General features: G+C 37.9%; 1 protein-coding gene across 1 annotated transcript in view; it reads right to left on the reverse strand.

The window, feature by feature from the left end:
• Positions 1 to 15,656, reverse strand: part of PPFIA2 (PTPRF interacting protein alpha 2) — a 511,234-nt gene that overhangs the window by 125,145 nt on the left and 370,433 nt on the right. Inside the window, exon 7 of the mRNA XM_069584127.1 lies at positions 4,827 to 5,048. Within this exon, the coding sequence (XP_069440228.1) occupies positions 4,827 to 5,048 (222 nt within the window). The remainder of the gene's footprint in view (positions 1 to 4,826; positions 5,049 to 15,656) is intronic.

Raw genomic sequence — 15,656 nt, forward strand, 5'->3', positions numbered from 1 at the left:
ATGAGCTGTCTTATTCATAAAACAAAATATAACTGAAATACTTCACAGAAAATTTTAACTCTTTACTTATCAATGTGTTCAATGAGATATTACTATTACTTATTAAATAGTAGCCTTTTTTAAAGAGTGGAGAGGTAATTCATCATGAGACTGACTATATTTTCCAGTGTGAGTCCTGTGCAAAGCTTCAACCAAGCCCCTACTCTAACAGGCCACAGTCAATTTAAGGAGCACTTAAGATGAAACTTCAAACAAAAATAAATTTTGAATAGATTTATTCTTGACACAGAATATTTGCTAAAATATAGTCTGAAACCATTAATGAAAGATAAGCACATGATCCTTTTCAGATATATTTGACTATGCATATGCACAGCAACCACATGGCAGTATTTAATTTTATGGTCAATTTTTCCTATTCTCTACTTTTTTCTTAATTAGTCAAGTATTTATTGCATATATCATATATAAATGACACTGTGTTAGCAGCACTATAGAGTTAGCAAGGAGAATCACCTTGTTTTGTTTTCTACTTAAAAATGTTGCAAGCTAGTAGTCTTTGTAGCTTGCAAGCTAGTAGACAAGGATACAAAGCAAAGTCTGAAATTTTTAATGTTTATATGGTACCTTTTGAAAGTACATGATTTTCATATTTTCTTGAATACAGAAAAGGTAAAAAGCTTGGTAATATAGGAAGTAGTTACAGTGAGCTGCATTCTTTTTGATGGCTGCTATCTCTGAATAAATGATTGCATTTTGCTGATTTTAAAACTACTCCTAGTGGAAGAAGCACAGATTCTGAAGCTGGAATAGTCTTGCATTCTTTATGGTGCTGGGAAGTGGGGAAGTGGTGTGTTGGGAGAACAGTGGGTAGGCCTTGGACAAGTTATTTACATAACCTGAGTAAAAGGGCACGATTAGAAGTATCTTCCCTATAGGACAGGAAAAATTAAAGAAATTAAACATACTGTATTTGGAATAGATTCCAAGGTTGCTTCTCAAGTGATTTCTAGCAGCAAACCAGAGCCCCAGGGCCTGTGACCTGGATCTTACGGGAAATAATTTATTTGGCCTTCACAGTGTCCTTAATACACACACACACACACACACACGATGCATCCAAAGACAGGTAGAATATAGGTTCCTTGTCTAGATATCATTAACCCTATCACTTCCTACTATATGCAGCTCCTTTTCATACACTTATAGTGTTTGCCTGGGCTCTGGAAGCATTTGTGTTTGCACCACTCTCCCTCAAATGTAAATGATGAGAAATATTCCTTTCTCATGAAACCTTTCTAAATTATAACTACACAGAAATTATAGAGCTGATAAGAATAGTTATATTTTAAAAGAATTCCTTGTGGAAGCAGAACACACCTTAGCTACTGAAAGGAATTCCTAATCTGAACAAAAATATCCGGCATCAGATATGGGACTGATATTTTAAATCTGACTCAACTTTTTGTCATCTATGTCCAAAGACTATTTAGAATCAAAGTTTCATTTTTACATAGATCATAAGAAACAGGTAGCTGGGGATACTGGGCTCTATCTGCGAGTGACACTGTATTCAGTTCAGTTCAGTTGCTCAGTTGTGTCTGACTCTTGACTGCAGCACGCCAGGCCTCCCCTGTCCATCACCAACTCCCAGAGTTTACCCAAACTCATTGAGTCGGTGATGCCATCTAAACATCTCATCCTCTGTCGTCCCCTTCTCCTCCAGCCTTCAATATTTCCCAACATCAGAGTCTTTTCAAATGAGTCAGCTCTTCGCATCAGGTGGCCAAATATTGGAGTTTCAGCTTCAACATCAGTCCTTCCAGTGAACACCCAGGACTGATCTCCTTTAGGATGGACTGGTTGGATCTCCTCGCAGTGCAAGGGGCTCTCAAGAGTCTTCTCCGACACCACAGTTCAAAAGCATCAATTCTTCGGTGCTCAGCTATCTTTATAGTCCAGCTCTCACATCCATGCTTGACCACTGGAAAAACCATAGCCTTGACTAGATGGACCTCTGTTGACAAAGTAATGTCTCTGTTTTTGAATATGCTGTCTAGGTTGATCATATGCTGTCTAGGTTGACACTGGATTAAACAAGTGTAGGGGCTTCCCTGGTGGCTCAGAGGTTAAAGTGTCTGCCTTTAATACGGGAGACCTGGGTTTGATCCCTGGGTTGGGAAGATCCTCTAGAGAAGGAAATGGCAACCCACTCCAGTATTCTTGCCTGGAGAATCCCATGGACGGAGGAGCCTGGTGGGCTATGGTCCAAACAAGTGTAAATAGAACAGGTGAATGTTAAGTGAAAACAAAACAAAACACTGCTAATTCTGTGGGACTAAGAGATGAAGAAATAGAAAATGACTAAAAGTTCAAGAAATGGCCCTGGTGGTTTACTGCTCAAAAATCTTAGCGTTCCATGACAGTAATATAGAGGAGAGGTTACACTTCACCTACTTTATAACTTCTCTGAGTTTGAGTGGTAGAAGGAGGAAGATGAGAGATGCATTTGTGAACCATTAATTCATATAAAGGCGGGCATGCATGCCAAATCACTTCAGTCAGGTCTTACTCTATATGACCCCATGGACCATAGCCTGCCAGGCTCCTCTGTCCATGGGATTCTCCAGGCAAGAATACTGGAGTGGGTTGCTATTTCCTTCTCCAATATAAAGGCATAGGGAGTAAAAAATCATTATCTAAGCAGTGGCAGATTGGTCTCTCACTTCATGGATCATCTATCTTACTCTGAGATAGTAGGCATTGTTTACAGACATATTCTGATTTCATCTATGCCTTTCGATGTTTACACCAAACACTCATAAATATCCATTCTTTCAACAAAGAGCTTTTGAGTGCCTATTATATACTCAATAGTTGTATATGTGATTAAAATAGACCAATGAACAAAACTAGACAAAACACAAAATCCCAGCTCTTATGAATATTTATGTACACTGGAGAAGGAGGCATATGACAAACAAGTAAATCAGTAAAGTATATGCTGTTGTCAGATGGCAGCAATTCTGTGAGATTTTTAAAAAATGAAAGAAGAAGAGTGCATATTTATAAACTAGGTTTAGAGAACACTCCACTGAGAAGACATTTGAGTAAAAAGCAGAAGGAAAAGAAAATGCAACCGAAGAGATCTGGTTTGTTTAAGAGGCCACAGTAACTGAATTGAATGGATTAAAGTGAAAGAGTAGAGTTCCAGGAGGTCAGAGGGTGGTAGTGGAGATAGCATGATTGTAGACCACTGCAAGGACCTTGCTTTTACTATAAGTAGGATAGGTAGTCATTGAAGAGCTTCAAGGAGAAAGTGACTTGCGCTGACTTACACGGTAACAGGTTACTCAGGCTGCAGTGCTGAGTACAGACTATTATGATGCTCCAGTGAGATGATTGCTGTGTGGAATAAGAAAGAGCCACGAAGACTGTGGCAAGAGGTCGTGTGACAAACCATTTTGAAGTTGGAAGTAGTAAGATTTGTGGATGAATCAAATACAGTGTGAGTGAAAGAGAGGTACCAAGGACAGTTCCAAGGTTTTTGGTCTGAGCACCAATAGTAGTATTGCCATCAGCTGAGATAAGGAAGGCTGCAAGTAAGTCCGACTTTTTAGAGGGAATATCAATAAACCAGTCTTGAGGATGTTAATTTTGAGACATGCACTAGAGATCTAGATTCAGGCATCTGGAAATCAGAAGAGACGGATAAGCTGCAGATATAAACTGGGAATCATAAGGCCACGGGTAGTTTTTGGAGCTATTAAACAGCATGAATTTACCAGGGGAGCTAAGGCTGATTGAGGAGGGAAGGCATTCCACAGTTGGGGATGAGAAGCAGAGCCAGTAAAGGAGTCTGAGACAGGGGTAGCAAGCAAAAATGCAGGAAAATCAGGAAGAGTGTAGTATGCTATTAACAGGAAGAAAAAGTGCATTAGGAATTAGATCAAGTGCTTCAAAGGACTGAGAAGTGGCTCCTGGATTTAGCAACATGGAAGTTAAACTAAATAAGAACTGTTTTGATGGGACTGTGGAAGCGAAAGTATGACAGATAAAAGGGGCTCAGAGGAGAATGGGAAGGAAAGAATTGGATACACAGAATCAACTCCAATAATAGCTAATAAATGAAACACAAAAGATAAAAAATTAAAAATATGATTTAAAAGAACATGTAAAATGGAAAATGTGAAAATCATAAAAATTTCATAAATGTAGATAATTTTTCTTTTTAATTAAATAGAGTGATAAAGTGAAGATTCTAAACTTTGCACTTTAGTTGGTAAGATGATCCGGCAATGTCACAAATAAGACATCTCCTTGTAACTTTTGCCATGAAGCACTCTTTTTCAAATAGATGAAGTGATGTTACGTTTAGGAAGAACTGAATAAATAGAAAAAGAAAGGTTTCTACCGTCACACATGTACATTCACATTCATAGATACAAAACCAAAATAAGAGAGAAGTTTTTAAAGTAATGTCTGTGGGTATTCCCATCTGCTAAGAGTAGAGCAATTCATTATTCATACCCAAATCTAGGGTTATTTAAAATTAACAGCTTAAACTTTTAAAAATTCATTAAAAAACGATAGCTTTTATTACTTCTGAGACTTGCTACCAACATTTTCTTTCTGTACATATTTAGAGGAGTGATGAAATAAACTATTTTTGCCTTAGTGAATAAGTTTCATAACTAACATAATGTATTCCAATTTATGATCTTTTGAGAAAATATACGCGCATATGCCATTAGTGGGAATTATGGAAAAATATCTCAGAGGCAGCATTTAAGAAGCAGAGACTGAAAGTCTTATGAATCACTTACCTCCCTAATGTCCCTTTGATACTTAGTGTTCATTTCTTCTGTTTTAATGAGATCCTTTCTTGCTGTCTCAGCTTCCTGTTCCACCTCTCCCACTCGGGAAGAAAGGGCGGCTAAACGTTCTTTCATTTGGGACATTTCATAGTTTTGTTTTTCAAGCAATTCTTGTAGTTCGACTATTTGACTTGTTTCATCAGTTGAGTCTATAGAACCATTGGACAATCGCTGTGGGAAAAGAGAAAGAAATGACACTTAGAATTATCTACCTCTTTTAATTTGAAATCCATGAACTTAAAGATCTAAGGCTGATAAAGATTTCATACTGAACAGTAAGAACTCTAATAGAACTAACTTTGGAGGAAAACTAAGCTTCTGAGAAAACTCTTAATTGACATTAAAATATAAAAGTAGACCAGTAATTTTCAAATAGGTTAAAAGGCACATTTGAACTGGAAGCTACTATATACATGTTATACATAGTTTAGCACAAAACACAGGTAAACCCTAAACATTCAGTAAGTGGCGGCTATTTTTAATCAATTACATATGAAATTTATTATAAAATAGTGTATTTATGTAACACAGCCTATCATTAGTAAGAAACTATGTAATATTTTCTATTTTTTATTCAAGATCCTTTATGAATTTGCAATTAATTTTCAATGACACTCAGTAAAAGAGCTTACACAACATTTTTCTTTTAAATAAGATTATTCCTATTGTGAATCTGACCTCGTTGGAACAAAGGCAAGGCATAGAAAAGTCTTGCTTTCTATATTGCTATCAACATAAAAGTCATGAGTGTGCACAATCCACAGGAAAGAGGCTGAAAGAGTTTAAATAATTTGAGACTGATTTTTCCTCTTTTTGAAGGGGCTGCCTGGAAACAAGGCTGATCCATGTCTTCAGAACGATGCCCTACAGCCAAGCTGCCCTGGAGTTTTGTGGTGAAGACAGTGCAGGAACTGGGGAGAAATAAGTGCTAAAAGAAAAAGATCACAATCAAGCAGAAATAAGAAAGAATGGAGAGAAAGCAAAAAAAGTATTATCAATTCTGCTAGAATGCTTGTTTGAGAAATGCGAATTTGTTCTAGCATGACAAATACATTAAGGAACAATTTGAACATAATGTAATTTGTGCTTTCTTATGAACAATCTCATTCTTGAGAATCACTGGCTGACCACAGAAAACCAGACCTTGCTGAATCAATCAGTGCAGGAATGTATTAATCAAAATGCCACACATGCTCATTTCTCAAGCATCGAACAGCAACCTCACACTTCACGGAGCAGAATGGGTTAACTCATCCATATCTGTTACACCTGTCCGATTTTACTTACCCCTCCCTCCACCATTTCACAACAGCTCACAGTTATACCCTTTCCGACACCCACTTTAACAAGCAAACTTCACATCTTTTTCAAGGTAAAGAGTAACATTTATCATAGCAGTTATGCAATTCTTAACCATTTAACATGGGTAAACCTATGCTACCATTTTTATTAGTATTCTATTTATTTTCAAGGTCATTAAGCTGTGCTGCAAACTCCTTTCCCCCATGAGCTCTGTGTTTTTTATTTTGCGATTTTGCATAACTCATGACACTTAGGATTGCATAAATGTCACATTAGACAAAAGGTGGTGCTAGTGGTAAAGAATGTGCCTGCCAGTGCACGAGACAAAAGAGACTCAGGTTCAGTCCTAGGGTTGAGAAGATAAGGCATGGCAATCCACTCCAGAATTCTTGTCTGGAGAATCCCATGGACAGAGGAGCCTGGTGACCTACCGTCCAAAAGGTGGCAAAGAGTCAGATACAACTGAAGTGATTTAGCACGTGCACCCATAAGAGAAAAGGAGGACTATTGACTGCATCACAAAAGATAAGTGAGAAAAATAAAACAGACAGAATGGGAAAGCAAACAAATGGCAAGGCATGTTGATAAGTCCAGTTACCTAACGTGGAGGAACAGCTGGACACATCAAAATTAAAAGGGCAGAGAAAGACAGTCTTAGACAGCATCTTAAGATACCAGCTGGATCTGCAGTTAGTACTTCAAAAATGTTACTGAATGTCTGTATTGCAGGTGCCAAACTTCTAATTACCTAGTAAAATGGGGAAGAGATGTTATAATTAGGTAGGGATTTTGAAGAAGAACCACAGATCAGTTGACCAGATGCTCCTTCAGTCTTGATTCCCTTAGCTGCTGGGACTGATACTCACTGAGGGATCAGAGCTGAGAACATGCCTAGCAATTGCTGTTGGTGGAAGGGAACTGTCTTTCCAGAGTTAGACGTCCTTGCTGGGGTATGCATTACCGCATACAACGCAGACCAGTATTGCGTTTGTGCTCAGTCATTCAGTTGCGTCCAGCTCTGTTTGCGATAGTATGGACTGTAGCCTGCCAGGCTCCTCTGTCCATGAGATTTTTTTCCAGGCAAGAATACTGAAGACAGATGCCATTTCCTACTCCAGGGGATCTTCTTGACCCAGGTTGATCTTCTTCAAATTGCATCTCTTGTGTCTCCTGTATTGGCAGGTGAATTATTGACCACATAGACCAGTAATATTGTGAAGCTAATAAAAATCCAACATTCTAGACAGTTTTTAAGAACACAAAACTGAAAAACATCAATTGTGACCTTTATAGATGACATTCATGGGCAAGTCTGGATCAGTCTCTTTTGGGGTCACTGTCGTGAGTGTCCAGGAGTCTTCAGTAGAGGCGTGGGCTAGCGGTGGTCTGCTGCAGAGTTGGGGGCACTCAGTGCAGCATATTAAAAAGCAGAGACATTACTTTGTCAACAAAGGTCCGTCTAGTCAAAGCTACGGTTTCTCCAGTAGTCATGTACAGGTGTGAGAGCTGGACCATAAAGAAAGCTGAGTGCTAAAGAACTGATGCTTTCGAACTGTGGTGTTGGAGAAGACTCTTGAGAGTCCCCTGGACTGCAAGGAGATCCAGTCAGTCCATCCTAAAGGAAATCAGTCCTGAATATTCATTGGAAGGACTAATGCTGAAGCTGAAACTCCAATACTTTGGCAACCTGATGTGAAGAACTGACCCTGATGCTGGGAAAGATTGAAGGCGGGAGGAGAAGGGCATGACAGAGGATGAGATGGTTGGATGGCATCACCGACTCAACGGACATGAGTCTGAGTAAGCTCTGGGGGTTGGTGATGGACAGGGAAGCCCTGCATGCTGCAGTCCATGGGGTCACAAAGAGTCGGACGCGACTGAGCAACTGAACTGAACTGGTCTGAAATATGACATAATTATCTATACATTGAACTGGGAAAAGCCAATTTACATTCATTAGACAGCAACTGAGAACTGATTTAGGAAGAAAGGCTAGAGCCAATTGCCAGTCACTCATGTCCAAATCTGGGATCACTGAGGTATGATATTACTGGATTTCTATAATAACAGCAAATTTTTTTGAACTCTATATACAAACTATAAGTAAGGAGGAAACCTTGAGCTTGAACAGAATTTCTACCTCTTCACATTGAGGATTTTCTCTAGCCAACTAGAAAAAAGGAAAGTTTTAGAAACTATGAAAACTAGAAAATTAATTTTTTTCTTTGAAAAATATTTTATGTTCTTGAAATATTATATTCAAGATTAAAGTCCTTAAGAACTTTGGAGAAACTGAGACTTAGGTAATTACACAAAGCTGACTTGAATTAAAATGCAAAACTTTGAATTCACAGTTCATTTCATCTATTTTATAATTTTTAATTAGGACATGTAATCTAAAGCATAAATAACACATGTTGGATGGTATTGACAAGTACCAAGAACACAGCTGTGTGTGTGTGTATAGCTATACGGAACATACATAACACAGCACACACACGTACACAACCACACACATATGTATATAAATTTTGCAAATATTTGTTCAGTGCAACTGATTGATCTTAATTTTCTAATTAGAAAAATGATTATTCCAATGTTGTGCACCTGAAGTCCATTAAAATCTTATCTAAAAACTGCATAGTTTTAATGGGCTCAAGGTGAGAGAAATTTAAGTAAATATAAACAGCAATCAGACAACGAAAATAAAACACTTTCATGTTAACCTCCTCAATTCCTTTAAGTTCCATTAAGTAACAGATGTGTAGGCTACTTTGGAATTTTGGACTATCCATGGAAATTTTTTGAACTCTCATTTTTATCTTCTGAAGTACATGAAAGTGAAAGTTGCTCAGTCATGTCCGACTCTTTGTGAACCCATAGACTGTAATTTTTGCCAGGCTCCTCTGTCCATGGAATTCTCCAGGCAAGAATACTAGAGCATTATATGTTTAAAAAATATATATTTCATTTACTCAAATCATCTTAAATATATTCTGTGCTGAGTTTAATATATGCTTTCATAATTTCAGAATAGAAAAGTCATTTTAAGCCTGTGATTTATGTCTTAAAAAAAGAATATATAACTTTTGTTCCAAATTGTTATTCTCTTGATCTGATACCCTTGCAAATATTTCCTTTTATTCCAAGAGATCACTGTACTCCTCATTTACTTTAAATTTTCAAATTTGGATTTGCCTCCAAATCCAAACTAAGACTGCATTTTCACTAGAATGATGAAAATTATAGCTTCCAGGTATACATATATCCCCCTCCCTTCTGGCCTTCCATTCCACCCCCACCTCCCCTCCCATCCCAACCATCCAGGTCAGCACCGAACACAGTCCTGAGCTCCCAGTGCCAAGCTGGAGGTCCCCACTAGCTATCTGACTTACCTATTCTCTTACATCCATTCTCTATATCAACATCTCTATTCATGCCCTGAAAATATGTACATCTGGACCATTTTTCTAGATTCTATATCATGTTAATATACAATACTTGTTTTTCCCTTTCTGACTGACTTTTCTCTATATGACCAGACTCTAGGTCCATAACAACCTATTGGATACAGAAAAGGAAATTGAAGCACAGAGTGTAAATATTTCACTTAGGGTCAAATTACTGAAGCGTTGTAAGATTCAGACTTGAATGAAGGCATTCAAGTTTCTGATTCCTAGGTGTCTACTCCTGTCACTCTTATTCCTTTTGTTGATTTTCTCTCTTTTTCTCTGTTTTTGTTCATTCTCTTTTGTTCATTTATTATGTCACTTAACCATTCATTAAATCTACTTGTTGTTTCATTTACTCATTCATTCAATCACCAAGACTCTATTTGTTTTGCTTTGCTTCTACCATATGCCAGACACTAGGTTGGATGCGCTGTGAAACAGGAATATGAAGATTCCTGCCTAAATACAACATAATGTGAGAAAAAAGAATAAATCAAATAAAGCAACCAGTTAATAAATGACACTACCCTAATGACAGGAAACAGAGAACTAAAGAGCCTCTTGATGAAGGTGAAAGAGGAGAGGGAAAAAGGTGGCTTAAAACTCAACATTTAAAAAATGAAGATCATAGCATCCAGTCCCATCACTTCATGGCAAACAGAGGGGTGAAAATGGAAACAGTGGTGAACTTTATTTTCTTGGGCTCCAAAATCACTGTGGATAGTGACTGCAACCAGGAAATTAAAAGACACTTGATTCTTGGAGGAAAAGCTATGATGCACCATGACAGTGTATCAAAAAGCAAAGATACCACTTTGCCGACAAAGGTCCGTATATTCAAAGTTATCATTTTTCCAGTAGTCATATATGGATGTGAGAGATGGACCATAAAGAAAGCTGAGAACCAAAGAATTGATGCTTTTGAACTGTGGTGCTGGAGAAGACTCTTGAGTCCCTTGGACTGCAAGGGGATCAGTCAATCCTAAAGGAAATCAGCCCTGAATAGTCATTGGAAGGACTGATGCTGAAACTGATGCTGAAGCTTCAATACCTTGGCAACCTGACGTAAGTTCAGTTCAGTTCAGTCACTCAGTTGTGTCCGACTCTTTGGGACCCTATGAATCGCAGCACGCTAGGCCTCCCTATCCATCACCAACTCCCGGAGTTCACTCAGACTCACGGCCATCGAGTCGATGATGCCATCCAGCTGTCTCATCCTCTGTCATCCCCTTCTGCTCCTGCCCCCAATCTCTCCCAGCATCAGAGTCTTTTCCAATGAGTCAACTCTTTGCATGAGGTGGCCAAAGTACTGGAGTTTCAGCTTTAGCATCATTCCTTCCAAGGAAATCCCAGGGCTGATCTTCAGAATGGACTGGTTGGATCTCCTTGCAATCCAAGGGACTCTCAAGAGTCTTCTCCAATACCACAGTTCAAAAGCATCAATTCTTCGGCACTCAGCCTTCTTCACAAGAGCCAACTAATTGGAAAAGTCACCTGATGCTGGGAAAGGTTGAGGGCAGGAGGAGAAGTGGGTGACAGATGATGAGGTAGCTGGATGGCATCATCAACTCAACAGTCATGAGTTTGAGCAAACTCTAGGAGATAGTGAAGGACAGCGAAGCCTGGCAGTTTGCAATCCATGGGATAGCAGAGTCAGACAAAATTGACTGAACAACAAAATAAAATTTATAAGGACCAGATAGCATTTAAGCAATGTGGATTCTTAATGCTTCAAGGTTATTGCTTTTGGGCATCTTAGCCTGCCTAGACTGTTTTTTGTTAGTTAGTTTGTTTTTTTAATCTCCAGCACACATATTGCTTTTTAGCTCTCAAAAATCAGACTTGACCTCAGATTTCAAATATTGTTCAACAAATAACACTTTGTCTTTGATTTGAAATTCTCTAGTACAGATTTCACAGCTGTTATTTCCAATTCCACAGTGACTGTTTAAACCCGTTTTATTATATATATATCATCTGTTTACAATCCGGAGAGCTGGACTGTGAAGAAAGCTGGGCACCGAAGAATTGATGCTTTTGAACTGTGGTGTTGGAGAAGACTCTTGAGAGTCCCTTGGACTGCAAGGACATCCAACCAGTCCATTCTGAAGGAGATCAGCCCTGGGATTTCTTTGGAAGGAATGATGCTAAAGCTGAAACTCCAGTACTTTGGCCACCACATGCGAAGAGTTGACTCATTGGAAAAGACTCTGATGCTGGGAGGGATTGGGGGCAGGAGGAGAACGGGACGACCAAGGATGAGATGGCTGGATGGCATCACGGACTTGATGGATATGAGTCTGAGTGAACTCTGGGAGTTGGTGATGGACAGGGAGGCCTGGCGTGCTGTGATTCATGGGTTCCAAAGAGTCGGACATGACTGAACGACTGAACTGAACTGAACTGAACAATCTCTACACACCTTGAGCCTAGAACAAAGCACTAATATTTGTACTAAATATCCGTTATTCTCAACTATGACCACACATTAGAATCCTTGGAAGAAATGAAAAAAATATAGAATGGAAATCACTCTATATTCCATCCAGTGGTGGGGTCCAGACATATAATTTTTTTTCAATCTTCCCAAGTAATTGCAATGTTTAGTTAAGGTTAAGAACCACAGACCTCTATTATGTAGGTACTTTACTAAACTATATCCAATTTATTTATTAAACCTAAAAAGCTCTCTGGCACAAAGAGGAAAGCTTCAAAGTAATAAAATAATAAAAGGACTGATGAAATGAATTTTAATAAAAGATCTGATTATAGACCCAAGAAATTAGTATTTTTATCCTAATATCAACTAATTATTCTTAATGTACCGTTTCAGATGGAATAACTTGACTTTATCTCTTATTCATGAAAGATGATAAGAAACATACTCTATAATAGAGTTGGTTAAATATTGCTCTGCTTGGAAGGTTTCTAGACCAGATGATTTTTTATATTAATAGTTAGTTCTCCATTAATAATTTTATTCTTAAAAACTGAGATCTGCAAACTCATTATGATATATTAAATTCCTGATAATTTTACTCAATTCAAATACCCAGCAATAGACCTTTGTCAGTTCTTAGTTTAATGTGATCAATAGTGTTTATTAATAAGTATAAAATAGATTTATTATTTTTACAGAAATTCTAAGCCATTTAAATTTCCACAAATTTAAAAGAAGGATTGTTTCATCAGAGGAACCTCAGTTATTCTGAAGTTCCAATGCTCTCATTGTGTTTAAATTAGAATACAAATCATTTACTCTCTGATGTATGTGGCTTAATAGAAATACATTTCTTTTTTATAGTTAAAGTCTAAATAAAATATCAAGAAATTTCTAGTCAATGTTCCTATGATCAAGATTAATAACACTCATAAACGTGAAAAGTAGCTGTTTCCCATATTACAATATAAAATACAAATATTAAAATATTAATATTGAAAAACATTCCTCTGTAAAATTCTTAAATAATCTATATAATTAGAAGATATAAGGAGAGGAAAAGTACATAATGATTTATTAGTCTGATGTTTTATATTTTTGTTTTCAATTAAAAGTTTTCTTGTGTTTCTTTGTTCAGCTATAGAACAAAGAAGTAACAGTGACGAGGATCTTTTCAGCTATGAGAATTACTTAGCAGTCCATTTAGATATGCAAATATAAAAAGTATACACCCTGTGCTAGAGGAATATTTAGTGGAGCCTTGATAAATTATTTCTTCCACTATGGCTTGATGAGAGGAGGGCCATTTGCATAATTACAATGAAACCTCCAAAGGGAGAAGGCAAACCAGAGTTTCAATTACTCACCGTTTAATTGTGAAGTTTAATGTTATTCCAAATGCTCTTACAGACTCAGTCAATTGACTGGATCAGAAAAGTCTCCAAGGGTTAACAAGGAGACCCTGTCATGAGGGAAGCAAGAGTATAACCTTCCTGGCTCAGTCATCTTGATGCATTTGGGAACTTAAGTGTGAAACTAAGCCTCAATCCAGCATAACTTGCAGAAAGCAAAAGTTCTCTGAAGAACCACTCTGTTAGGGAACAACACTACTGCTTGCAAATCTTCAAAAGCAGAGCAGTAATTAGTATGGAATGGTTTCATTTAGCTTGTATGTCAAGTAGGTTATTGCACTAATACATGGATGGTATTTGATTTTGAGGGGCCACTGATTTTCAAAAGTGAAACTTTGAAGACTATAAAATTAAGCATGACACTCTTATCCATGCTATTCACACTGTATTGAGCCAGTATATAAGAAGTAAAATGAAAATTGAGAAGGAAGAGAATAAAACGCCTTATTTAATTAACTACTTAAAAGTTCAAGAGCACAGCCCTTAGAACTACTTAACAGGTTAGCAAGTTTGCTGGATGCCATACTACTGTTTAGAAATCAACTGTACCTTTGAAAGTGAAAGTGAAAGTGAAGTCGCTCAGTCCTGTCCGACTCTTTGAGACGCCATGGACTGTAACTTATCAGGCTCATCTGTCCATGGGATTTTCCAGGCAATAGTACTAGAGTGGATTATATGCCTTTATTAATTTATTAGAAAAAGTTAAAAGGAACCAACAATCAAAATAGCAACAAAACTATAAGCTCAGTTCAGTTCAGTCACTCAGTTGTGTCTGACTCTTTGCGACCCCATGAACCGCAGCACGCCAGGCCTCCATGTCCATCACCAACTCCCGGAGTTTACCCAAACCCATGTCCATTGAGTCAGTGATGCCATCCAGCCATCTCATCCTCTGTTGTCCCCTTCTCCTCCTGCCCCCAGTCCCTCCCAGCATCAGAGTCTTTTTCAATGAGTCAACTCTTTGCATGAGGTGGCCAAAATATTGAAGTTTCAGCTTCAACATCAGTTCTTCCAATGAACACCCAGGACTGATCTCCTTTAGGATGGACTGGTTGGATGTCCTTGCAGTCCAAGGGACTCTCAAGAGTCTTCTCCAACACCACAGTTCAAAAGCATCAATTTTTCAGTGCTCAGCTTTCTTCACAGTCCAACTCTCACATCCATACATGATCACTGGAAAATCCACAGCCTTGACTAGACGGACCTTTGTTGGCAAAGTAATGTCTCTGCTTTTCAATATGCTATCTAGGTTGGTTATAACTTTCCTTTCAAGGAGTAACTGTCTTTTAATTTCATGGCTGCAATCACCATCTGCAGTGATTTTGGAGCCCCCCAAAATAAAGTCTGACACTGTTTCCACTGTTTCCCCATCTATTTCCCAAACTGTAAGTACCTAGACAGAAACCCAACAAACTTTAAGACAACTATGTGAAAAGTGAAACAACTGTATTGAAGAACATAAAATAATACACAAATAAATGGGTATTCCAATCATATTACAAATGGCAAGACAATGTATCATAGAGGTGACTATTCTCCCCAAATTCATTTATTTACTTAAGCAATTCCAATGGAATTATGATAAGGTTTTCAAATGGGACTTCAAAAACTGTTGTTATAATTAAGCTCTAATATCAGGATTTAGGTAATACTAGTTAAAATAGTGTGGCATTTAATTATTTAACATATTCTTACTGGACTTCCCTAGTGGCTCAGATGGTAAAGAATCTACCTGCAATGCAAGAGACCCAGGTTCCATCCCTAGGTCATGAAGACTCCCTGGAGAAGGGAATGGCTACCCACTCCAGCGTTCTTGCCTGGAGAAGTCCATGGACAGAGGAATCTTGTGAGCTACAGTCCATAGGGTTGCAAAGAATTGGACACAACTGAGGGACTAACACTTTCACACTTTCACTTTCAGAGCTCACCATGTGCCAGGAGCTGTTCTAGGTACTTAAGCCTGATCAGAAATAAAACAGAAACTTTAAACCTCATGGTGTTTATTCTTAGCTAGAGTGACAGACTATAAATTATAGGTATTATAAATAAATGAATTATACTCTATATTAGAATACATTAATGGCACTTGAACAAAGGCTTGGTGCAAGAGAGGGAGATTACACAGATATCTGGGAGAAGGGCATTCTAGACAGAGGGGAGATCAAGTCATAAG

The sequence above is a fragment of the Ovis canadensis genome, chromosome 3 (assembly GCF_042477335.2).
Source record: "Ovis canadensis isolate MfBH-ARS-UI-01 breed Bighorn chromosome 3, ARS-UI_OviCan_v2, whole genome shotgun sequence".
Lineage (NCBI taxonomy): Eukaryota > Metazoa > Chordata > Mammalia > Artiodactyla > Bovidae > Ovis > Ovis canadensis.